General features: G+C 38.2%; 1 protein-coding gene across 3 annotated transcripts in view; it reads left to right on the top strand.

Moving 5' to 3' along the window:
• Positions 1 to 26,977, top strand: part of UBE2W (ubiquitin conjugating enzyme E2 W) — an 81,687-nt gene that overhangs the window by 20,865 nt on the left and 33,845 nt on the right. For all 3 annotated transcript variants that reach the window (XR_003610357.2, XM_028109681.2, XM_088022798.1), the window contains exons 2-3: positions 20,500 to 20,591; positions 26,744 to 26,846. Coding sequence is in view for 2 of the 3 variants with exons in the window: in XM_028109681.2 (XP_027965482.1) it covers positions 20,500 to 20,591; positions 26,744 to 26,846 (195 nt within the window). In the remaining variant the exon portion in view is untranslated. The remainder of the gene's footprint in view (positions 1 to 20,499; positions 20,592 to 26,743; positions 26,847 to 26,977) is intronic.

A 26,977-nucleotide genomic window follows, 5' to 3' on the forward strand; every position in this document is an offset into this window, starting at 1 on the left:
TTTATTTTTATTTTTAAGTGAATTAACAGACTAAAATTTCACAGTTCAAATTTCTAGTACATTAAGTATCAATATGTGTATTTGCCACATTAGCAAAAGCTCTTTGGGGTACTAAAAAATTTGTTTAAGTATAAAAGGCTTCTAAGACCAAAAAGTTTAAGAGCCATTGCTCTAAAGTAAACATTTAAAACTATAATATAGTTTATGTTAAGTACACTTCTGGCTATATCTCATAAGTTTTATAGGTAATGTTTTGATGATAATTTCTGAATATATTTGGTCTCTACTATGATTTCTTCTTTGATCATTTAATTGTTTAAAAGTATGTTTTAAAATTTCCAAGTGTAGGGATGCCTGGGTGGCTCAGTTGGTTAAGCATCTGCTTTTGGCTTAGGTCATGGTCCCAGGGTCTTGGGATCGAGTCCCGCTTCAGGCTCCTTACTCAGCAGGGAGTCTGCTTCTCCCTCTGCCTGCCGCTCTCCCTGCTTGTGCTCTCTCTCTCTCTGACAAATAAATAAAATATTAAAATTTCCAAGTGTATATATTTTCTCCTAGTTCTTTTTGCTATTTCTAACGTAACTGCATTGTCAGAGGATGTGATTTGTATCATACAGTTCTTTGAAATTTGTGAAGTAGATTTTATGGATTAATGGTGGTCATTTCTTATAAATGTTTCATAAATGCGTGAAAAACTTTTCTCCTCTAGTTATTAGTGGCAGTGTTTTTAAAATGCTCTATTGATCAGTGAACAGATAGGAAAATAATAACTGCTCTAGGTATTTTAAGGCAGAGACAGATTTAATGCAGGTAATTGGTTACAAGGGTGTGGTTAGGACTAGAACCGCAAAAGGGAGGGGAGAGTGTTTGAGAAGAACAAAAAGGAGGTTTGTTTTCAAAAGATCTGGGAGTTGGGGCGCCTGGGTGGCTCAGTTGTTAAGCGTCTGCCTTCGGCTCAGGTCATGATCCCAGTGTCTTGGGATCGAGCCCCGCATCGGGCTCCCCGCTCCGCGGGAAGCCTGCTTCTCCCTCTCCCACTCCCCCTGCTTGTGTTCCCTCTCTCGCTGTGTCTCTGTCAAATAAATAAAATCTTAAAAAAAAAAAAAAAGATCTGGGAGTTGTACTACTTAATGACTGGAACCAAAGAGCTTGCACTTGTTGCAGAGTGGCTCGAGCCACTCAGAAAGTTACTGCTATTGGTAGAAACCCACTGCCTGCCCTTGACTTCAATAGGAGACACCTTCAGCAGGAGGCATTATCAGAACCAGGGCATGGGGAATGGCATTTTTTCTTAAAAAAAATTTTTTTTCCCACTACTTCCTGTTGGCAGAACCTACAAGGGAGTCTGCAAAAGTAGTTTGCAGTTTTGTCTGATTTGTCCATTACTTTGAGGTATATTAATAAAATTTCTTGTTATTAAGGTAGATTAATTTCCTTTGCTTATCTGTTTTTGAGGCTGAGTTGGGTTTATACAAATTCTGTGCTTTTGGTGAATTGAACCTTTTATCACTATATAGATTTCTTCTTTATCTGTTAGTATTTTTGGCCTTAAAGTTGGTTTTACTTGATACTAGTAAACTTTATGTCCACTTTCTTGTGGCCTGGTATCCTTGTCCTTTGCCTTTGAATCTTCCTGTGCTTTTATGTTTTAGTTATATCTTTTAAAAACCTCATAACTATATATATTCACCATCTATTTAACTTTCTTTACCTTTTAAAGAACTTGATCTAATTTTTTTAATAGTAACTGATATCGTGGAATTTATTTCATTTTGTGTGCTTTTCATTTGGCCTTTTTTTCTGTACCTTTGTCTTTCCCTTAGTATGGATTGATTTCTTTTTCCTTTTTCTCATTTTGTTTTTCCCTTTACTTGTTTTAAAGATATACCTCCTGTTCTTTTAGGAGTTAGCCTAGCTATTTTTTGCATTTATTTTTTATTGTTATTCTTGCTTTTTTTTTTTAAAGATTTTATTTATTTATTTGAGAGAGAGAGAATGAGAGATAGAGAGCACGAGAGGGAAGAGGGTCACAGGGAGAAGCAGACTCCCTGCTGAACAGGGAGCCCGATGTGGGACTCGATCCCGGGACTCCAGGATCATGACCTGAGTCGAAGGCAGTCGCTTAACCAACTGAGCCACCCAGGCGCCCTGTTATTCTTGCTTTTATTCCAAACTTTTTGTTAACAAAAATATTAAACATGAAAAGTAGGAAAGATAGTACATCTGTAGCTTTTATGTAGATTCAAAGTTAATATTTTCCATATTTATCTTTCATTTATTTTTTGCTGTTGAATAGATTGCTTAACTGACAGTCTTATTGAGAAATAATTCACATACCATGATCGTTCGTTTAAAGTATTCAATCTAATGGCTTTTAGTATATTCAGAGTTGGGCAACTGTCACCACAGTCAATTTTTGAAAAGTTTAATGAATGTTTTTACTGAGATCTAACATACAGAAAAGAGCAGAAATCTAAATGCAGAGAGTGTACAGATTCACAAAGTGTATTCTATCACACATAAAGCAATAGAATAATAGTTGTACCCCAGGAGCCTTTCTTATGCCCACTCCCAATCACTACCTTCTCCTGCTCTCCAAAGGTAATCACTATCTTGACTTCTAACACCATTGATTACTTTGTTAGTGAGCTTTAATATAAGTGAAATTATATGATATGTATTCTTTCCTTTGACTTCATTTGCTCAACATTAGTTTATAAGAGGATTCATGTTCTGTGTGGAACTGATTCATTTTTATTGAAGTGTATGAATAGACCATAAATTATTTACCCATTTTACTGTTGATAGACTGTTCCTAGTTTGGGCCTATCATGAATAATGCTGCTATAAACATTCTTCTGCATGTGTTTTGTTGACCTATATATGTTGGATGGGTACCTTGGGATGGAAGTGGTGGGTAAGTCATAGTTTATATTCAGGTTTACAAAATGCCAAGTGATTTGTCCACCAACAGTATGAGAGTTCCACTTCTTGCATGTACTTGCCAACGGTCTTGTCAGTTGTTTTTAATGTTAGCCATTTGGGTAGATATATGTTATTAATTTTCATTTTCTGATGATCAATGAGGTTGAATCCTTTTTCATGGAAATTGGTCATTAGGTTGCTTTCTGTAAATTGTGTGTTCTAGTCTTTTGCCAGTTTTTCTGTTTGGTTGTTTGTCTATCTAATTTAATATGCACAGTTACCAAAACCTAAAGCTTACCAATGTTAATTATACTGGAATTAAAATAATAAAACAACAATTACTGTCTTTCAAAAAAATAAAGCTTATGAATATTTGCACTCTTATTCACGACCCTAAGATGAAGAGTTGCATGTTCTACTGACTAAGCCAACCAGTCACCCATTTGCACTCTTCTAAAAAAAAGTGACCTTCAAACGTTTGTTTGTTTTTAAAGATTTATTTATTTGGCAGAGAGACCGCGAGAGATGGAACACAAGCAGGGGGAGTGGGAAAGGGAGAAGCAGGCTTCCTGCCGAGCAGGGAGCCCAATGCGGGGCTCAGTCCCAGGACCCTGAGATCATGACCTGAGCTGAAGGCAGTCGCTTAACCAACTGAGCCACCCAGGCGCCCCCCTTCGAATGTTTTTAACTGCCATCACATGTCTTCCAATTTATGTGTTGATTGCCCTGTATCTTGGTTTTGTCCTATCTTAATCTTACCAATTGGTATTTTGGGCTCATGTCTTATTGAAGTCCAGAATCTAAAAAAAAGGTTTAGAAACCAAAACTTATATGTAAATTGACCATAGATTTTTCTAGTGGTGAAACCTGACCTGAATGAACATGAGACTGCATAGTCTTAAAAAAAATTCCATGTACTGTAAATATTTATCTACCTAAGTGCTAAATCCTAATTTGTTTGATGGGGTTCTCTTTTATGACATTGTTATTTTTATAAAATCAGAAATTTCTTGATTTTGAAATGCATCTGGCCCCAAGAGTTTTTCCATAAGGAATCATGGGCCTATATTGTTTTATATTCAGTGTTTAGATTTACTTACATACTTATTTTTGCTCACCATTCCTTCTTGGATCTTTTTTTTTTTTTTAGATTTTTTTATTTGTTTGACAGAGAGAGACACAGCAAGAGGGGGAACACAAGCAGGGGGCGTGGGAGCGGCGAGAGGGAGAGAAGCAGGCTTCCCGCGGAGCAGGGAGCCGGATGTGGGACTCGATCCCAGGACCCTGGGATCATGACCTGAGCTGAAGGAAGACGCTTAAGGACTGAGCCACCCAGGCACCCTTCTTGGATCTTAAACTTGTCATTTGGGATCATTTTCCAGAAGGAAGTCAGGGTTTATTGTATAGTTGGTTACTATTGGTGGTAGACTTGTTTTGTCTGAAAATATCTGTATTTCACCTGTGTTCCTGAAACTTAGTTGTTAAAATTGTCCATTGTTTTCACTTATACAAAATATAAAATTCCACTGTTTTCTAAGTTCTAGCGTTACCGGTCTTCCATTGTTACTTTTATAAAATGAAAGCCATCAGCCTAATTTCCATATCTTTGTGGATAATATATCTTTTCTTTCTGGTCTTAGGATTAGTTCATTTTAGTTGATGTTCTGTGCTTTTTTAAGTTTGGAATTCTATTTATGCTGTTGGAATTCATTGGGTTTCTTGGACCTGAGGATTGATGTCTTCAGCAACTGTAGGAAATTCTCAGTCATTATCTCTTTATAAATGTTGCCTCTTATTCTCTTTTGTGTTCTTGTCTAATAATTTTCTCTCTATTTCTCTGCTACATCCTAGATAAACTCTTCAGATTATTGTCTAGGTACTGATTCTCTTTTCACCTATTTTAATCTGCTATTTAATCTGTCCACTGAGTTTTTTAAATGTTTTTGTTTTTGTTTTTGTTTTTTTATAATATTGGTTTTTTTTTTTTTGAGATTTTATTTATTTATTCATGAGAGACAGAGAAGCAGGCCCCTAAGGAGCAGGGAGCCCGATGTGGGACTCGATCCCAGGACCCTGGGATCATGACCTGAGCCGAAGGCAGACGCTTAACCATCTGAGCCACCCAGGCGCCCTAAATGTTTTATTTAGATATAATTTATATGCCATAAAATTTAACCATTTAAAGTATACAGTCAGTGGTTTTTAGTATATTTACCTGCTTGTGAACCCTTCCCCATAATCTAATATTAGAATATTTTTGTCATCCCCAAAAGAAAACTTGTACCCATAAGCACTTACTCTCCATCACTTCTCTCCCCATCCTTCGGGCAGACACCAGTCTACTTTCTCTATCTATAACTTGCCTGTTCTGGACATTTCATATAAATGGTATTATATACGTAGTCTTTTGTGACAGATTTGTTTGACTTAGCATAATGTTTTTGAGGTTCATCCATGTTAATAGAATTTGTCCGTACTTCATTCTTTTTTTATGACCAGAGAACATTTTGTTGTCTGGACACATTTGCTTACCTATTTATCAGTTAATGGACATTGGGTTGCTTCCTCTTTTTGGCTGTTGTAAATAATGCTGCTGTCAATATTTGTGTGCAGGTTCTTAATGTGGATATGTTTTCATCATCTATTGAGTCCTTAAATTTGTTTTTTAATTATACAAGAAATTCGCTTCTACATTCTTGCTGTAAAGGAGTGCTAGTATATAAAAAGTGTATAGTGCAGATAGGGATGTCTTCTTTCTCCTCCATTTCCACTGCTTGGAGGAGACTACTGTAAAATAGTTGGATATGCTTCCTTCTGACCTCCTTTGTATGCATTTATATAACATTTGTATAAATAAGTCTCTTGCTTTTTTTTTTTTAAAGATTTTATTTATTTGTCAGAGAGAGAGAGCACAAGCAGGGGGAGTGGCAAGCAGAGGGAGAAGTAGGCTCTTTGCCGAGCAAGGAGCCAGATGCAGGACTCGACCTCAGGGATCATGACCTGAGCCAAAGGCAGAGGCTTAACCAGCTGAGCCCGGAGGCATCCCAAATCTCTTGCTTTTGTTTTAACATGAAGGAATTATATGTATTTTGAGTCTTGCTTTTTTAAAATTAATTTTTTTAAGTTTAAATTCCATTTAATTAACATAAAGTGTATTATTAGTTTCAGAGGTTATTTAGTGATTCTCAGTTGCATGTAACACCCAGTGCTCATTGCATCAGGTACCCTCCTTTCTGCCCATCACCCAGTTATCCCATCCTCCCACCAATCTCCCCTCTAGCAACCCTCGGGCTCTTTCCTATAGTTGAGTCTCTTATGGTTTGTCTCCCTCTCTGCTTTTGTCTTTTTTTCCTTCCCTTCTCCTACGTTCATCTGTTTTGTTTCTTAAATTCCACATGACTGAAATCATATGATATTTGTCTTTCTCTCACTTCTTTCGTTTAGCATAATACCCTCTAGTTCCATCATTGCAAATGGCAAGATTTCATTCTTTTTGATGGCTGAGTAATTCCATTGTATACATAAACCACATTTTTTTTTTAAGATTTTATTTATTTGGGAGAGAGAGATGAGCCAGCAGGGGAGTGGAGAGAGCACGCACAAGCAAGGAAGGAGGGACAGAGGGAAAAGCAGACTCCCCACTGAGCAGGGAGCCCAATGCAAGGCTTTGATCCTAGGACCCTAAGATCATGACCTGAGCCGAAGGCAGCCACTTAGCTGAGCCACCCAAGCACCCCAATACCACATCATATCCATTCATCTGTTGATGGATATCTGGGCTCTTTCCATATTTTGGATATTGTGGCTCTATTTTTAACTTTTGAGGAACCTCCATACTGTCTTCCAGAGTGGCTGTACCAGTTTGCATTCCTGCCAACAGTGTAAGAGGGTTCCCCTTTCTCCACATCCTCACCAACATCTGTTGTTTACTGAGTTGTTAATTTTAGCCATTCTGACCAGTGTGAGGTGATATCTCATTGTGGTTTTGATTTGTATTTCCCTGATTGAGGCTTGCTTTTTATTCATCAGTATATTTTGGGGTGCTTCTGTTACTACACGTAATTCTTAATGGTTGCGTAGTCTTATTTCCATATGCCGTAATTTGTGTATAGCTGTTGATAGACACATATATGGTTTCTGGATTTTGCCCTTGCAAATAATGCACTAGTCAACACCCTTCTTAATCTGTTTTTAAACACTTACTAAGGCAAAAAACATTATGTGCCAGGCAGTTTTGAATGCTAGGAACACAAAGATAAATAGATATAATTTCTGCCTTAGAGTTGCTCACTCTATAAATTATATATAAATGCTACAAGGACGTAAATTAATTGGGGGATCTGGTGCTATTCCAGCTAAGGAAGGTAGATTTTTATCACGCTGTGTATTGAATACTGTTGTCTTCTGAATAAGTTCTCATTTGGTCCTTATTAATTTCTTATGTATCTTTCTAGATTCTGACAAGCAAAATTGTTGCCTCAAAGGGATAGAAAACTTCTTTTCCTCCAGGACTTACAGTTGCTTCTGCCAGTTGCCTGGGCATTACTTCCCGGGCCACTTTTGATTAACTTCTTGCCTGAGGTTGCAGGAATTCATACTACAAACCCATGTGGCTGTCCACTTGAGGTTAAGACATTTCATGGAAGAAATTTTTTCTTCCTCTGTCCATTGCTCAGTTCAAAACAGGGGAGTTTCTGTGCCTTGTATCTTACCCTTACACTGAAGAGTCCTTAGTCTTCTGTTAGATTCCTCACGTTTTGGTCTTGCCCCTCTTTGGGTTTGGTAGAAGTCTCCAAGGCGAAATCCAGCTATGATCCTTTTATTTCAGGATTCCTACGCTCACTTTTGTTTTTTATAGAATTTTTCCGAGTATCTGCTCTGCCATTCTGCTGAAAAAGAATGTTTAGTCTTTGAAACACATTCCTCCTTTGGTTTTCAGTTTACCATGATCACGGTTTCTTTCTTTGACCACTCCTCTCCTTTTAGGCACTGCTGTACCCTGAAAGCATGTAGAAATTATTACATATTTATTTCTCTTTAGGTTGTGGGGCTGTTTTTAAGAAGAGGAGTCTTTAAGTCTTGTCACATTTGCATTCCAGTCTGATTTTTGAAAATGTTAAAATAATGAATACCTCTCTTTGTTGGAGGCTTTCCATTTCCAAAAAGGGGAAAAAGTTTTTACAAGTAACTGTTAGGAACTAAGGTCTGTAGAAGTGTATTTAGAATTCAGTAGGAAAGAAAATGTTTCCTTAATTTGCATGAATCAAATTCTGCTTCATTTTAAAATAAGGTAAAATCATTTCATTGCCTGCCTCTCACCCTGAAAGAAGAGAGATAGCTATTTTTATAATTGTTTAATGTTGGGGGAAAAAATAGTAGGTGTTTGATATTGTAATGATGGTAATGTGTTTAGTAATCTTGTTTTTATTCTATTATATTCCCCTATTGTTAACCTTCCACCTCCTATTGGTTGTTAGATGAAATGAGAGAAAAGCATTGTTGGTCATTTCATGTACAGTTGCATTAGCAACCATTAGCATTTATCTCTACATTTTTAATGTTTTTTTATTTCTCCCTACCCTAAATAAGGATTTTTACCTTTTATTAAAAAAAAAAAAAAGGTTTATTTATTTATTTTAGAGGGAGAGAAAGAGAGCATGTGCAGAGGGGAGGTGTGGGGGGTCACAAGGGGCAGAGAATCTCAAGCAGATGCCTCGCTGAGTGTGGATCCTGAGCTGGAGCTGGATCTCAAAACCCTGAGATCATGACCTGAGCTGAAATCAAGAGTCGAAATCCAAGAGTCGGACACTTCACCTACTGAGCCACCCAGGTGCCCCAGAAGTTTTACTCTTTAGAATACAGGCATACCTCAGAGATACTGTGGGTTTGGTTCAGACCACTGCAACAAAGCAAATACCACAATAAAGTAAGTCAGGTGTATTTTCTGGTTTCCCAGTGCATATAAAAATTATATTTACACTATATTATAGTCTGTTAAGTGCAATAACATTATGTCTGAAAAAACAATGTGCATAGTGTAATTGAAAAATACTTTACTGGGGCACCTGGGTGGCTCAGTCATTAAGCATCTGCCTTCAGCTCAGGTCATGATCCCAGGGTCCTGGGTTGGAGCCCTGTGTCGGGCTCCCTGCTCAGTGGGAAGCCTGCTTCTCCCTCTCCCACTCCTGATGCTTGTGTTCCTTCCCTCGCTGTCTCTCTCTGTCAAACCACTTTCTCTGCTCATCTATAAGAAGCAACTCCTCATCTGTTCAAGTTTTCTCATGAGATTGCAGCAATTCAGTCACATCTTCAGGCTCCACTTCTAATTCTACTTCTTGCTGTTTCCACCACATCTGCCGTTACTTCCTCCACTGAAGTCTTGAACCCCTCAAAGTTATCTATGAGGGTTGGAATCAACTTCTACACTTCTGTTAGTGTTGATATTTTGACCTCTTCCCATGAATTACACATGTTCTTTTTTTTTTTTAGATTTTATTTATTTGACAGAGACACAATGAGAGGGGCGAGTAGGAGAGGGAGAAGAAGGCTTCCCACTGAGCAGGGAGCCCAATGTGGGGCTTGATCCCGGGACCCCGGGACCATGACCTGAGACAAAGGCAAACCCTTAACAACTGAGCCACCCAGGCGCCCCAAATTACACATGTTCTTAATGGGATCTAGGATAGTAAATTCTTTATTTTAATAAATTTTTTATTGTTATGTTAATCACCATACATTACATCATTAGTTTTTGATGTAGTGTTCCATGATTCATTGTTTGTGCATAACACCCAGTGCTCCATGCAGAACGTGCCCTCTTTAATACCCATCACCAGGCTAACCCATCCCGCCACACCCCTCCCCGCTAGAACCCTCAGTTTGTTTTTCAGAGTCCATCATCTCTCATGGTTCGTCTCCCCCTCCGACTTACTCCCCTTCATTCTTCCCCTCCTGCTATCTTCTTTTTTTTTCCTTAACATATATTGCATTATTTGTTTCAGAGGTACAGATCTGTGATTCAACAGTCTTGCACAATTCACAGCACTCACCATAGCACATACCCTCCCCAATTTCTATTACCCAGCCACCCCATCCCTCCCACCCCCCCACCACTCCTGCAACCCTCAGTTTGTTTCCTGAGGTTAAGAATTCCTCATATCAGTGAGGTCATATGATACATGTCTTTCTCTGATTGACTTATTTCACTGAGCATAACACCCTCCAGTTCCATCCATGTCGTTGCAAATGGCAAGATCTCATTCCTTTTGATGGCTGCATAATATTCCATTGTGTATATATACCACATCTTCTTTATCCATTCATTTGTCGATGGACATCTTGGCTCTTTCCACAGTTTGGCTATTGTGGACATTGCTGCTATAAACATTGGGGTGCACATACCCCTTCGGATCCCTACATTTGTATCTTTGTGGTAAATACCCAGTAGTGCAATTGCTGGGTCGTATGGTAGCTCTATTTTCAACTGTTTGAGGAACCTCCATACTGTTTTCCAGAGTGGCTGCACCAGCTTGCATTCCCACCAACAGTGGAGAAGGGTTCCCCCTTTTCCGCATCCCCGCCAACATCTGTCGTTTCCTGACTTGTTAATTTTAGCCATTCTGACTGGTGTGAGGTGGTATCTCATTGAGGTTTTGGTTTGGATTTCCCTGATGCTGAGTGATGTTGAGCACTTTTTCATGTGTCTGTTGGCCATTTGGATGTCTTCTTTGGAAAAATGTCTGTTCATGTCTTCTGCCCATTTCTTGATTGGGTTAGTTGTTCTTCGGTGTTGAATTTGATAAGTTCTTTATAGATTTTGGATACTAGCCCTTTATCTGATATGTCATTTGCAAATATTTTCTCCCATTCTGTCGGTTGTCTTTTGGTTTTGTGGACTGTTTCTTTTGCTGTGCAAAAGCTTTTTATCTTGATGAAATCGCAGTAGTTCATTTTTGCCCTTGCTTCCCTTGCCTTTGGCGATGTTTCTAGGAAGAAGTTGCTGCGGCTGAGGTCGAAGAGGTTGCTGCCTGTGTTCTCCTCAAGGATTTTGAAGGACTCCTGTCTCACATTTAGGTCTTTCAACTATTTGGAGTCTATTTTTGTGTGTGGTGTAAGGAAATGGTCTAGTTTCATTCTTCTGCATGTGGCTGTCCAATTTTCCCAACACCATTTGTTGAAGAGACTGTCTTTTTTCCATTGGACATTCTTTCCTGCTTTGTCAAAGATGAGTTGACCCTAGAGCTGAGGGTCCATTTCTGGGCTCTCTGTTCTGTTCCATTGATCTATGTGTCTGTTTTTGTGCCAGTACCATACTGTCTTGATGATGACAGCTTTGTAATAGAGCTGGAAGTCTGGAATTGTGATGCCGCCAGCTTTGCTTTTCTTTTTCAACATTCCTCTGGCTATTCAGGGTCTCTTCTGGTTCCATTCGATTTTAGGATTATTTGTTCCATTTCTTTGAAAAAAGTGGATGGTATTTTGATGGGGATTGCATTGAATATGTAGATTGCTCTAGGTAGCGTTGACATCTTCACAATGTTCTTCCAATCCATGAGCATGGAATGTTTTTCCATTTCTTTGTGTCTTCCTCAATTTCTTTCATGAGTATTTTATAGTTTTCTGAGTACAGATCCTTTGCCTCTTTGGTTAGATTTATTCCTAGGTATCTTATGGTTTTGGGTGCAGTTGTAAATGGGATCAACTCCTTAATTTGTCTCTCTTCTGTCTTGTTGGTGTATAAGAATCCCACTGATTTCTGTGCATTGATTTTATATCCTGCCACTTTACTGAATTCCTGTATGAGTTCTAGCAGTTTTGGGGTGGAGTCTTTTGGGTTTTCCACATACAGTATCATATCATCTGCAAAGAGTGAGAGTTTGACTTCCTCTTTGCCGATTTGGATGCCTTTGATTTCTTTTTGGTGTCTGATTGCTGTGGCTAGGACTTCTAATACTATGGTGAATAGCAGTGGTGATAGTGGACGTCCCTGCTGCATTCCTGACCTTAGGGGGAAAGCTCTCAGTTTTTCCCCATTGAGAATGATATTCGCTGTAGGTTTTTCATAGATGGCTTTTATGATATTGAGGTTTGTACCCTCTATCCCTATACTCTGAAGAGGTTTGATCAAGAAAGGATGCTGTACTTTGTCAAATTCTTTTTCTGCATCTATTGAGAGGATCATATGATTCTTGTTCTTTCTTTTGTTAATGTATTGTATCACGTTGATTGATTTGCGGATGTTGAACCAACCTTGCAGCCCAGGGATAAATCCCACTTGGTTGTGGTGAATAATCCTTTTCATGTACTGTTGGATCCTATTGGCTAGTATTTTGGTGAGAATTTTTGCATTCATGTTCATCAAGGATATTGGTCTGTAATTCTCCTTTTTGATGGGGTCTTTGTCTGGTTTGGGGATCAAGGTAATGCTGGCCTCATAAAATGAGTTTGGCAGTTTTCCTTCCATTTCTATTTTTTGGAACAGTTTCAGAATAGGTATTAATTCTTCTTTAAATGTCTGGTAGAATTCCCCTAGGAAGCCATCTGGCCCGGGGCTTTTGTTTGTTGGGAGATTTTTGATGACTGCTTCAATTTCCTTAGTGGTTATAGGTCTGTTCAGGTTTTCTATTTCTTCCTGGTTCAATTTTGGTAGTTGATACATCTCTAGGAATGCATTCATTTCTTCCAGGTTATCTAATTTGCTGGCATAGAGTTGCTCCTAATATGTTCTTATAATTGTTTGTATGTCTTTGGTGTTGGTTGTGATCTCTCCTCTTTCATTCATGATTTTGTTGATTTGGGTCATTTCTCTTTTCTTTTTGATAAGTCTGGCCAGGGGTTTATCAGTCTTTAGGATAGTAAATTCTTTTCAGAAGATTTTCCATTTACTTTGCCCAGATGCATCAGAGGAATCAACTCTTTTGGAACTATATCGTATGAAATGTACTTAAATAATGAAACTTGAAGGTCGAAATTACTCCATGATCTATAGGCTGCAGAATGGATGTTCTTGGGGCGCCTGGGTGGCTCAGTTGGTTAAGCGACTGCCTTCGGCTCAGGTCATGATCCTGGAGTCCCAGGATCGAGTCCCACATCGGGCTCCCTGCTCAGCAGGGAGTCTGCTTCTCCCTCTGACCCTCTTCCCTCTCGTGCTCTCTATCTCTCATTCTCTCTCTCTCAAATAAATAAAATCTTTAAAAAAAAAAAAAAAAGAATGGATGTTCTTTTAGCTGGCATGAAAACAACATTAATCTCTTTGTACATCTCCATCAGAACTCTTGGACGACCAGGTACATTGTCAGTGAGTAGCAATATTTTGAAAGGAATCTTTTCCCTGAGCAGTAGGTCTCAAGAGTATACTTAAAATATTCAGGAAACTGTGTTACAAACAGGTGTGCAGTCATTCAGCCTTTGTTGTTCCGTTTACAGAGCCAGACAGAGTAGATTTAGCATAATTCTGAAGGGCTCTAGGATTTTTGGAATCATCAATGAGCATTGACTTCAGCTTAAAGTCTACAGCTGCATTAGTCCCTAATAAGAGTCAGCCTGTCCTTTGAAGCTTTTGAAGCCAGGCATGGACTTCTCTCTAGCTATGAAAGTCTTGGATGGCATCTTTTCCAGTAGAAGACTGTTTCATCTCCACTGAAAATCTGTTGTTTAGTGTAGTCACCCTCATTAATTATCTTAGCTGGATCTTCTGGAGAACTTAACTGCAGTTTGTGTATCAGCACTTGATGCTTCACCTTGCACTTTCATGTTAATGGAGACAGCTTCTTTCCTTAAACCTTATGAACCAATCTGCCAGCTTCAGAGCTTTCTTTTGCAGCTTCCTCACCTTTCTCAGACTTCACAGATTTGAAGAGTTAGTGCCTTGCTCTGGATTAGGCTTTGGCTTGGACTGTTGAGGGACCTTCTATCCAGACCACTCAGACTTTGTCCATATCAGCAGTAAGGCTGTTTTACTTTCTTACCACTTGGGTGTTCACTGACGTAGCACTTTTAATTTCCTTTAAGAACTTTTACGTTGCATTCACAACTGGCTATTTGGTCCATTTTGTTTGATCTTCATCTTAAACAGTAATGTGCACTATAGAACAACCATAGTACTTTTTTTTTTTTGTACCGTCATACCCATCATACCCAGCTATGTAAAAAAGCAAAAATTGGATCTAATATGTAACAGTGGGCATTGATGAAAATGAGAGTAGCTGACGAGGCAGAGATCACATCATTGGGATAACACTTTATGGTTTAGCATGTGCTAAACAAAGTGTGGTCTGTGGACCTATTACTGGGCCATGCTTTTCATTTAATGAGGAGTTAGGGAAATTATCCCTGATTTCTCCAGTTAGTTTCAGTGAGTCAGTATATTTATAGTTTAAGAGCATGTGAAGCAATAAATGTTTACCAGTATTGATGATAGCACCAAAGATGAGTAGGGTGAAACAAAAATAATGTGATGTATCCACCAAAAATAAATTTTGCTGGGTAATGTAGGGTGGGGTTGCAGAGGGGGAAACAGCAGATAAAGGAAAGAGAAAAGAGGAGAAAGAAAAAGATGTCAGTGACTAGAGGTGAGACATTGTGACAAGTTATTGACAATAAAAATGGAGATGACAGTAAAACAAGGATATCAAATTTTCACAATTTGCTGTAGAGTCAAATGGGCTTATAGACCTCATTGTTATTTAAGGCTGTCACAATAATGTCATTATTATTAGGTTAAATTATGTTCGGTACACATAACATCAGGAATCTGTGTTAGGATAGAGTTTTACCACATTTATTTTTTAAAAATTTAGGATGTCTGAGATTTTATGTATGTATGTATTTGACATCCATATAATTTTTTATTTCTAGTTAGTTAACATAGTGTTATATTACTTTCAAGTGTACAATACAGCACTCCCATACATACATCGTACTGTGCTCAGCTCATCATAAGTATACTCCTTAATCCCCGTCACCTATTTAACCCTGAAAGTGTTTAATTATTTCTCTCTCAAAGTATCTAGATGTATCAGGATCTTTCTTATTGAATATATAAATCCACTTGGATCTCTTAAGAGCTCAAATTCCTGCGAGTCTTCCAGACTTGAGCCAACATAAAATGAGGGCTTAGATGGAATTTTCAGATTTATTCTACATTTGAGTTGCTTCCAAACATTTAGGTTCTGGGCCTGGCCGTTTTTGATGAATAAGATAGAAAAAGAAATTCTTTTGCTAGTAACTTCAGGCCTTTTTGCCTGGGAAGACAAGATTTCTGTGTACTGCTATTGTGCAAATTCTGGAAATAAAATGCATATTTAAAGGTTGACGGAGATCATGTATTTTTGGTTAGGTGTTAAATATTGAGAAAAGAAGGGCGCCTGGGTGGCTCAGTTTTTAAGTGTCTGCCTTTGGCTCAGGTCATGATCCTGGAGTCCTGGGATCGAGTCCCACATCGGGTTCCCTGCTTGGTGGGGAATTTGCTTTCCCTCTGACCCTCCCCCTCTCATGCTCTCTCTCTCTCTCTCTCAAATAAATAAATCTTCAAAAAAAAATTGAGAAAAGAATCATTTGACATTAAATTTACTCAAATTAAACTTTTATTAATATATTGATAGATTTTTAAATGCACATTTTTTCATATTTAAACATCTGGAATCGATGTCTTACCAGTGATGTGTTATTGTTTAATTGGCAGCAATTTTCCTTTTCTAGTGTTCCATGAAATAATGGTATATCTTATGATTGACAATGTTTCTTAGATTCAGAGAATTATGGTGCATTTGCAATATATGTAATTAGTTTTCCCATACCTCACCAATTTAGGTACAGACAGGGGTGATATTTGGCCAAGAACCATTGGAACTCTAATTTCTTGGCTTCTTCTCCTCCCAGTGGTTTCTGGATAGTTCTACTTCTTTGGTTACAGTAGTTACCTTCTGCAGTTATTTCCCATTATCGCCAGTTACCTCAGTCTGTAGCTGCCATTTTCAGCACTGTCTGGGAAAGCCGACCATGTTGCCATGCTGGTGTTCACAGCGGGTGGTATCATTGCTTTTGCTAGTGTTTCTCATCTGCATTTTCTACACTTTGTCTTCAAAATTAGGAGCTGAATGCCTCCTCATGCGATAATAGCTTTCTTTTGATTGATGCTCCATGGTGTGATCTCTAAATAGTTACACTAGTTCTTCACATCCTGAACTGAGTAGGAATTTTCATTTTTTTTTTTACATCTATTTTTTTAGGCCCTTCTCTTTTAGTTTCTATGTCCAGATTCAGGAAACTTAGAACCAGTTTTTTTTTTTTTTTTTTAAGGATTTTGTTTATTTATTTGACAGAGAGAGACAGCAAGAGAGGGAATGCAAGCAGAGGGAGTAGGAGAGGGAGAAGCAGGCTTCCTGTGGAGCAGGGAGCATGGTGCGGGGCTCGGTCCCAGGACCCTGGGATCATGACCTGAGCCGAAGGCAGATGCTTAACGACTGAGCCACCCAGGCACCCCATGTTTTATTTTGTTTTTGAGTATAGCTGATGAGAACCAATTGCTTAGAAGATCCAGAGGACCTTTGAGGGGACTGATTGCTTATTTAAAGACATGTCAGGGTACCTGGGTGGCTGAGTCAGTTAAGTATCTGACTTCAGTTCAGGTTGTGATCTCAGGGTCTTGGGATCAGGTTCTGTTTTCAGTGGGGAGTCTGCTTCTCTCCCTCTGCCTCTTCCCCTGCACGTGCGCCCATGCACGTGCACGCGCGCACACACACACACACACTCTCTCTCAAAGTCTTTTTTTTTTTAAGATTTTATTTATTTGAGAGAGAGAATGAGAGAGAGAGAGAGAGAGAGCAGGAGGGGGGGAAGGTCAGAGGGAGAAGCAGTCTCCCCGCTGAGTCAGGGAGCCCGATGGTAGGACTCGATCCTGGGACTCCAGGATCATGACCTGAGCCAAAGGCAGTTGCTTAACCAACTGAGCCACCCAGGCACCCTCAAATATAGTCTTTTTAAAAATAAATAAAGACATTTCCTGCCTTCTCCAATGAACTACTGTTCTGAGAAGAATACACCCTGAAGGATAAATTCCCTGTTTTTTTGTGAACCTGACAAATAGACACACCACTTGACCTTCCATTCTTTGTGTCTTTTTTTAAGTTGTGATTTTAAGTGCTGCTTTTGTTATTGAGCTTAGTAAATACTCATTAGCCCCCAAACTTTTGGCCCTGCTTTATCTCTTTATTGGAGAGGACGTGACTGCCTACTAGCTATAAGACAATAAGCAACTGGCATGAATTGTCTTTTTTTTTTTTTTTTAAGCTTTTATTTATTTCTTAGCACAAGAGAGAACATGAGCTGGGAGAGAGGCAGATGAATAGGAAGAGGCAGACTCCCCCTGAGCAGGAAGCCTGATGCAGGGCTTGATCCCAGGCCCCTGGGATCATGACGTGAGCCAAAGACAGAGGCTTAAACAACTGAGCCACCCAGGTGCCCCATGAATTGTCTTTTTAATGTAGGGACTCCACCCCCTCAGTAAAAAAAATGTGGTCCTGTGAATGTTTTGGATTCTGACCTGTGATATTGAAATGAAAAGTGGATGATAGCCCTTTCTCATGAGGGAAGTTTGGAGCAGAGGTCCTGCATCATCTATTGCTATATAACAAATTCCCCCAAATTCAGTAATTTGAAAGAATAAACATTTATAATCCCTTGCTGTCCAAAGGGTCTGGAATCAGAGGCTTAGCTGGATGGTTCTGACTTGGAGTCTCTTTTTAGTTTGTAGGCAAGATATTGGCCTGGGCTACAGTCATCTGAAAGATTGGTTAGGGTTGGATAATATGCTTCCAAATCATGTGGTTATTAGCCGGAGGCCAGTAATCTTAGCATGTGAGCTTCTGAATTGGGCTGTTCACAGCATGGCAAGTGATTCTACAGAGAGTAACCAAAATGTAAGCCATAGTCTTTTAGAGCCTAATTGTGGGAATAACAAATCATTTCTGCTATATTCTGTTGGTCACACTGACCAGTTTCGGTACAGGGTGGGAAGGAACTACGGAAAAATGTGGATATAAGGAAGCAGAGTTAATTGGAGATTCTCTTGAAATTTGGTCATCACAGGTCTCTTTCTTTGTGATTATGTAAGTAGCATCAGGATGTGGAAAACATTTCTTTTTTCATAGTACCCTTTATCATTATGTTCAGGAGACCTAGGGCTAATCATACCAATAAAATTCTTCTTAGCTTACCTTTCTATCCTTATGTTTCAATTAGTAGCTATGCACATTGACTTTCCTATACATCCTTGATTTGATAGTAAGGGCTTGCTTTCCCTGTTTTAGTGACATTCTCAAGATCTGGAGAATTTGTACAGCAGTGTTACCCAAAATGTGGTTATTGAAACAAGACTTTTCCAAGATGCTTTACACTAAGGAGGTTCCATTACTTTGGAAACCTCTGTGTTACCTTCTTCCCCTTGGAGAATCATTTGTGCAAGTTAGTGTATCAGAAGTCTCTAAGAAATCCTTTGAGGAAATCAATTTCTCCTTTTTGTTCCCAGTGTTTTTAAAAATTTACTTGATCATTGAATCACTATATTGTATATCTGAAACTAATATGACACTGTATGTTAACTATACTGGAATTAAAATCAACTTAATAAAAACATTTACTTGATCATATAACCCACATTTGTTATAAGTGGAATAGATTAATGTAACAAAAATTTATCACAAATATATTCCTTTATTCAAAACAAGTTATTCAGGCAGCTTTATTTCTGTATTTTAGATAATTAAAGTTTTTCTTAAGTACTTTTCAATTTGTAATTATTTTACATTTTGGAAGACAGCTGAGGTCAGAAATTGTAAGTAGCTGATACTTTATTTCACTGTCAGTAGCGATTGTGATATTGCAAGATCTGAGGAAAGGTTTCATTCCTGGCCACTTAAAGAGCCATTTAGGAGATTTTTTTTCCACTTTTACTGATTTATTAGCAAATGTTTTTAGCATATCTTAGGCCCTGGGTTTGCTGTGATCAACAGCATAGTCTGTCCTCCTTGTGAGGTGACAGCCAGACAAATGTAGGAGGTAACTGCAGAAGGACCACAGAGACCAAAGCAAAGGTGTGATGGTCCACAGATAGCTGCTTGTGAGCCGAGTGTATGCCTATTAATAAGTTCTTATTCAGTGATTCTCAATGGAGAAGGGAGGAGTTTTCTAATCTGTAATGGTGTTGGGTGATGTTAAGCTTATTTGAAGGTATCATACACTGAAAAGATCTAGAAACATTTGCTATATGGTTAGTAATATTTCATTGTCCAGAAAAAGCACAAGCTAGCTTTTAAGCAGAGAATTGTTGAGTTCTGAACAGATATCCACGCTTGGAAAAGATGCTCATTAAGAGTCTTTATAGGGGGCGCCTGGGTGGCTCAGTCGTTAAGCATCTGCCTTCAGCTCGGGTCATGATCCCAGGGTCCTGGGATCGAGCCCCGCATTGGGCTGCCTGCTTCTCCCTCTCCCACTCCCCCTGCATGTGTTCCTGCTCTTGCTATCTCTCTCTCTCTCTCTCTCTCAAATAAATAAAATCTTAAAAAAAAATTTAAAAAAAGTCTTTATAGTTACATGCAATTTTTTTTTTTTTTTTTGACAGAGAGAGACACAGCGAGAGAGGGGACACAAGCAGAGGGGTGGGAGAGGGAGAAGCAGGCTTCCCACTGAGCAGGGAGCCCGATGTGGGGCTTGATCCCAGGACCCTAGGATCATGACCTGAGCCGAAGGCAGACGCTTAATGACTGACTGATCCACCCAGGTGCCCCAGTTACATGCAATTCTAGTAACATTGGTTATTTGGTTTTAAACCCATAAGCTATGGCCTTCTATGGTTTTTGTTTTGCTTTGTTATATACTGAAAAAGAATGTCCACTAGTGATAACATGGGAAGAGTTGAGCAATAAAAACTATATAAACAAGAATGTAAAATATAGCCATTTGGGGACATCTAATATGTAGAGAAAAAACTATATCTCAGGCCATGCATGATACATTATACTCTAGTATTGAAAGTTTAAATTATGTGTAGGTATCCTATTTAAAAATGAAAACAAATATGGGTTGTAAATTGTAAATTAAAGTTATTCAGAACATTTTCCAAAGGCTTTTTGCATGTATGATTACTTGTATAGTGTTTTTGAAAAGCTTGTATGTCTGAAATGACACATTCTTTAAGGATGATGGAGAACTATGGTTTTTATAATTGGAAAGTAGTAAAGGAAACACTGCTAAAACTTTTAAGCAGTTACAATCTAGGCTGAGATCTTATAACCTCAGTGGAGTAACAATGAAGTTTTGTAGGTAGCTGTCTGCTCTTCATAACCACTTTACAGCATCAGTGTTAACAGGATATTTAGAAGTGTTTTGATTGTGAATTATAGGACAAACGATTAAAAATTAGAGAGGCATAATAAGATGTATAAGATGTAAAGGACTTGCAAAGGAAAAGATGTGAGCATTTGGAGGAAATTTACTCAAGGATTTCAGTCTGTGAAGCTAGAGGATGTTTATATTGTCATTTTTTTCAAAGTACAAATTATTGTTGATATTCTTTTCTAGAAACGACTGCAGAAAGAACTGTTGGCTTTGCAAAATGACCCACCTCCCGGAATGACTTTAAATGAAAAGAGTGTTCAGAATTCAATTACACAGTAAGTATTTAATTTTTGAAGTACTTGTTTCTTTTATTATTAGTGTAAAGTCTGAATATATACTTATTTTTAAAAATGGAGAATTTGGGGGTGCCTGAGTAGCTCAGTTGATTAAACATCCGACTCTTGATTTCGGTTAAGGGTCGTGAGATCAAGCCCCAAATTGGGCTCTGCGCTCAGTGGGGAGTCTACTTGAGATTCTCTCTCTCCCCTCTCTCTCTCCCCTCCGCCCCTCTCCTCTCTCTGTCTCTCAAATAAATAAATCTTAAAAAAAAATAAAATGTGGAATTTTCATATTTCATCCCACTCTCTTCCATCAAGAGGTAAATAAATCTTATTCTATGTATTTATATACCCCATTTTGTGTTACATAATAGTATCATACACATTGTATATAATGTGTGATTTGTTAACCTTTTTTTTTTTTTAAACCATATGTTGATTAGTAATGTTTTAAAGTGTTTCCTGCCAAAGAGGCAGCATATAAAAACTTTGGTCTGACTTTTTTATGAAATGATCTTCATAATAGAGCAGTTTGGCATGTGGTTGTTAATCAAATTTTTCAAAACCACATGTAAAGGTTTGAAGAGGGTAGTAGTCAAGAGGTGTCTCCAATCCTTGAACACATTAATTGCCCTGTAAAGAATGGTAACTGAATGTCGGACTCTTCAGCAACCACTTTTAATAGTAAGAAACTTCTTCATGAGGATAAAAAAGTGAAGCATAGAAGGGAAGACACAGAAGTATTCTAATTCCGCTCCTTCCTTGGGTGCAAAGAAGTCTTCTCCCAGATACAAACCCAAGAAGAGTAGAGAGATATGTATGTGTCCTCTTGTAAAGATGAGCATTTGAATTAGTTTGAAGTGTTTATTCTAGAGTATCATCCTAAGATCTCACAACCCAGTATAGGCTATTTTTATCACTCCTTTAACTTAATAGTTTTGTTAGACAAGGGTAAATGCTCTGAAATTGGCGGGGGGGAGGAATTTAAAATAATGGAACCTCTCCTTAAAATCTTCAAAAACATAAAAGGGATAGGATAGGAGGCAACGAGGTAAAAAGTATACTATAGACCAAACTGTAGGACAAAGAGGATAATTCAAATACTAAGTGGTATTCTAGGTCCAGAAAGCAAAAGTGACCAAAATTCATGCACATATTTATCCTTTGGAAGAAACAGTTTTAGTTACCTTTGACTTTGAGATTTGAGTCCATACTTACAACGGAAGTCAAGCTTTTTTTAAAAACGGGGATATGAAGAATGGATCTATTGATGTTTGGATGGATATATTGTTTGAAAATTGATTCAGATCTCTAGCTCTGTAACAGTCTTTTTAAAACATTGCTGGGTTCTCGAGCATTTTTAGGTTCCCTGCAAAATTGAAATTTCCCACATACCCTCTGCTCTCACACATGCACAGCCTCCCCCATTATCAACATCCCCCACCAGAGTGGGACATTTGTTACAATTAATGAAGTATGATTGACACATCATAATCCCCCGAAGTCTGTAGTTTGCCTTATAACTCATTCTTGTATGTTCTGAGGATTTGGGCAAATGTTCACTGACATGTATCATCATTATGGTATCATACAGAATATTTTCACTGCCCTAAAAATCCCCTGTGCTCCAGCTATTCATCACCCCCCCAACCACTGATCTTTTTACTGTCCCTGTGGTTGTCCCTTCCCCAGACCGTCATATAGTTGGAATCATACAGTATGTAGCCTTTCAGATTGGCCTCTTTTACTTAGTAATATGCATTTAAGGTTCTTCTGTTTCTTTTTGTGACTCTCGATTGATTTTTTCATTTCTATCAAACAAAATGTGAAAATGGAGCACATATTTAGAGTGTATGACATTTGTTCTATATAATTAAATGAGGTTTTTTTTGTTCTGTATAGTTAAACAGATTATATTCCATTTTCATTGGTAATAATCAAGTGCTTCCTCTTTCAACCTTTCCTTTTTTTGGTGGTGGGGGAACCATATAATACAATGATTTATAAAAAGTTAAAGGAATGTTTTACATTTGTACAGATGGAAACATTTGTATAGATTTTCAAGCAATTATACCGTAAATTGTTTAACTACCAAAACAACATTATCTTTGTTGCAGAATAAACCTGTCATTTTCAGAGATGTATGTCAGGCAGTTTTTCTTTCAAAATAATTTATTGTAAATGTATCACAAATGTTTTATTATCTTTGTCTTCCAGGATATAAAACTAGTTTTATAAAAATTAGATCTTAAAAGATATGTTTAAGTGGGATGAGAATGCTGATAAAAAAAAACACATTAAGCTTTCTGGAAGACAGTTTGGTAGCATGTATTAAGACCTTTAAAAATAAGAGTATCATATCCTTTGAACTAATAAATAAACTCCTGTGCTGACCTAAGGAGGGAACAGAGACAGAGAAAGATTAACCCAAGGGTGCCTGGTTGGCTTATTCAGTAGAACATGCAACTCTTGATCTTGGGGTTGTGAGTTTAAGCCCCATGTCGGTGGACATAGAGTTTACCTTAAAAAAAAAGATTAACTTAGAACTAACTATACTCATTTCAACAGTACTATTTCTAGAGACAATTTGGAAACAATTTAAATATCAGTAGGGGTGCCTGGGTGGCTCAGTCGTTAAGCATCTGCCTTCGGTTCAGGTCATGATTCCAGGGTCCTGGGATTGAGCCCTGCATCAGGCTCCCTGCTCCACGGGAAGCCTGCTTCTCCCTCTCCCACTCCCCCTGCTTGTGTTTCCTCTCTTGCTGTGTCTCTCTCTGTCAAATAAATAAAATCTTTAAAAATAAATAAATACCAGTAACAGGGAAATGGTTTCTCAAAGTTAGACCGTGGAATGGTATCCCCTGAGTTACAGCCTGTAGTCAGCACGAAATGCAGAAATTTTGTATAGACATAATCCCTTTGAAAAGGTGTGTATCCTGTCATAATATATCATAATATATCCAACAGAGCTAGTTTTTCCTTTGGAGGGGAATAGTTGGCTGTTTCTTTGATTAGGAACCATGAATGCATGAAAAATAACTGTTTAAACATTAGAATCCTAGAACAGTAGCTACTTACTAGAAGTTAAGAACTCATTCATCCTCAGGGACATGTGCCCTTAATTGGACTCATAAACACGGAGGATTTGTTTTTTGTTTGTTTTGTTATTTTCAAAATTTTTATTTATTTATATTTTAGAGAGAGTGAGCTGGGGGGGTGAGGGTGGGCAGAGGGAGAGAGAGAGTCTTAAGCAGACTCCATGCCCAGCACGGAGCCCGACATGGGACCTGAGCTCATGACTCTGAGGTTGTGACATGAGCCGAAATCAAGAGTAGGACCCTTAACAACTGAGCCACCCAGGTGTCCCATAAACACTGATAATTTGAATTTTTGTAATTTAAGTGTACACATAATTTAACTGTTGGACATCAGTTCCATTGATAAACTACAAAATGACTAGAATAAAATGTACCCAAAGTACTTCAACAGTGACTATACTGTGGTTTTGTTTATTTTACTGTTCTAAATTTTCTATAGTGAACATATATTGTTTTTTCAATTAGCAAAAAGTTATTTAAAATTATCCTGCACAGTGTTGAAAATTATGCTGCCTTTGACCTATCTCATCCAGATATTGGAAGGATTACTAAGATATTTGCTTAGCTATTATTTAAAAGCTGTGTTTGGATAGATGACATGTAAATTTATGGTACGTTATGTCCTAAAATTTTTATTTTATTTATTTATTTATTTTTAGATTTTATTTATTTATTTGACAGAGACACAGTGAGAGAGGGAACACAAGCGGGGGGGGGGGGTGGGAGAGGGAGAAGCAGGCTTCCCTAGGAGCAGGGAGCCCGATGCAGGGCTCGATCCTAGGACCCTGAGATCATGACCTGAGCTGAAGGCAGACACTTAACCGACTGAGCCACCCAGGCATCCCTGTCCTAAAATTTTCCTTATAAAGAAAATGAAAGGGCACCAGGAGGGGTGCCCGGGTGGCTCAGTTGGTTAAACACTGGACTCTTGGTTTTTGGCTCAAGTAATGATCTCAGGGTCCTGAGATTGAGCCCCAAGTTGGGGCTGAGCCCAGAACCTGCTTGAGACCCTCCCTCTCTCTTCCCCTCTGTTCTTTCCCCTGCTCCCACTAGCACATGCTCTTGTACTCTCAAATCAGTTAATCAAATCAAATCTTAAAGGGCGCCAGGAAGTCCTCTGATTTTCCTTGGAATAATCATTTTGCATAGTGGATGTTAGGGATAAAAAGGGATTTTGGTGGCTAGGAAGGACCCAGTTTGTAAAGAGAATAGGTTTTTGTTTTTATTTCTTTTAATGCAGCTTATGCACTATATTTAATTTACTATGTACTGGTGCTGGTGTCAGGAAAGTACTACATGTTTTGCATATGTAATGCCATTTACCTTTGCAACACTTTGAGATGAGAATCCTTTTAAATACTGCCTCTTGGCTCTATGGTCATGTCTTTTATTACCATGTATGGTATTCAACATGCATTCTGAAAATGAATAGCTATGCTCGTAAAGTCCTGTATATGTTAGCTGATTGCTTTCAGAGAGTAGGCACATTTATTATTTTATATACTCCTCTAAGTCCATAGTATGTGGGGTGATGACTAGAACCTCAACACTGTATTCTCAATATTATTTCCTTTTGTTTTCCTGTACTTAAAGTAATAAATTTTTATACCTAAAAAGTTTAAGATGAAAGGAATTGGCCAGCGCTTTAATTAGGATTCTTATGATTGGTCCACTTTTACTTCTCAGTGTGGCCCCATCATTTTTGCCACCATAATCCCTCCCCTTTTTAAATTTTTATTTATTTTTTTAAATTCATTTTATTTTTTAAGGGAGAGAACGAGTGCATGAGTGGCAGGGGGAGAGGGAGAGAGAATTTTTTTTTTTAAAGATTTTATTTATTTATTTAATTGACAGAGCGTGAAAGGGAACACAAGCAGGGGGAGTGGGTGGGGGAGAAGCAGGCTTCTGGCCGAGCAGGGAGCCCTATGCGGGGCTTGATCCCAGGACTCTGGGATCATGACCTGAGCCGAAGGCAGTTGCTTACCAGCTGAGCCACCCAGGATCCCCAGAGAGAGAATCTTAAGCGGGGCTTAAGATGCAGGCCTGAGCTGAAATAGAGAGTTGGATGCTTAACTCAGCCACCCAGGTGCCCCAGTTTCCCCTTTTTAAAATTAATTTATTAATTTAATTATTTATTTTTAAGATTATTTAATATTTGAGAGAGCATGAGCAGGGGGAGGGGCAGAGGGAGAAACATATTCCTCCCTCCCTTTTTTTTTTAAAAGAGAAAGAGATACGGGTGCCTGGCTGGCTCAGTCAGTAGAGCATGTGACTCTTGATCTCAGTATTGTGAGTTCAAGCCTTGTGTTGGGCGTAGAGCTTACTAATAAATAAGTGAGCAAGAGATAAATGTACAGATTATAAATAGATTTATAGTCATGATTATTTTATGTGGAAACCAAGTAAGCTTATAAAGAGGCCATAGAAATCTCTTCTGAGTTTTATTAAACAACTGAAACGTGAGAGACAAAGGAAAGGCAGTATAGAGCCTTGAATAGCCATCAGAGTAAGTGGACTGATGTTAGCTTAGCTTCTTTTTCCTGTTTAGTCTCTAGAATACTGATGAGAAGATGGGTCTAACAGCTACGATTCTCTAGTTGTTGTTGATATGTACTTCGACCATTGCTTCTAAAATGATATCAGAAAGGCAGTTCATTAGTTTAATGTTACCTATAAAATCTTGTCAGTCATTGTAAAAATAGTATTTTGGAAAAATAAGGTAGCATAAATTGAGTAGCGAAAGTACAGGCTTTGGTGTCAGCACACTTGAGTTGGGTTTTCATTTTGTTTTCAGACCTGGATTAAAATTTGGCTCTGTCCTTTGCCATGTGTCTGACTTTGATCTAGTTACTTAACCTTTGAGTATGAGAAGGGTGTTAATACACCTATTCTTTTAAAATTGTTGGGAGGAGGATGAAGTATCCTCTTGCACATGAATGACTCTTATCCCAGTGCCTGGTATACAGAAAGTCTTCAGTGTTCCTTTTTCTTTCTCATCCCAATTTTTCTTATATGAAATTTTTAAATTTTTTTTTCTTTTTCCTATTCTAGGTGGATTGTAGACATGGAAGGTGCACCAGGTACCTTATATGAAGGGGAAAAATTTCAACTTCTATTTAAGTTTAGTAGTCGATATCCTTTTGACTCTCCTCAGGTAACTGCCTTGTTTTTTAAGATTCTATTGTATTTTTAGATTATAGCAAAATACTAAATTTGTGACTTTTGACTAAATACAAACTTATAAAGAAATCCATTGTAATTATTTGAATAGATTTCCTTTATCTT

The sequence above is a fragment of the Eumetopias jubatus genome, unplaced genomic scaffold (genome assembly GCF_037043125.1).
Source record: "Eumetopias jubatus isolate StellerSeaLion01/CBP00866 unplaced genomic scaffold, mEumJub1_p1.0 scaffold_4, whole genome shotgun sequence".
In the NCBI taxonomy this organism is placed as follows: domain Eukaryota; kingdom Metazoa; phylum Chordata; class Mammalia; order Carnivora; family Otariidae; genus Eumetopias; species Eumetopias jubatus.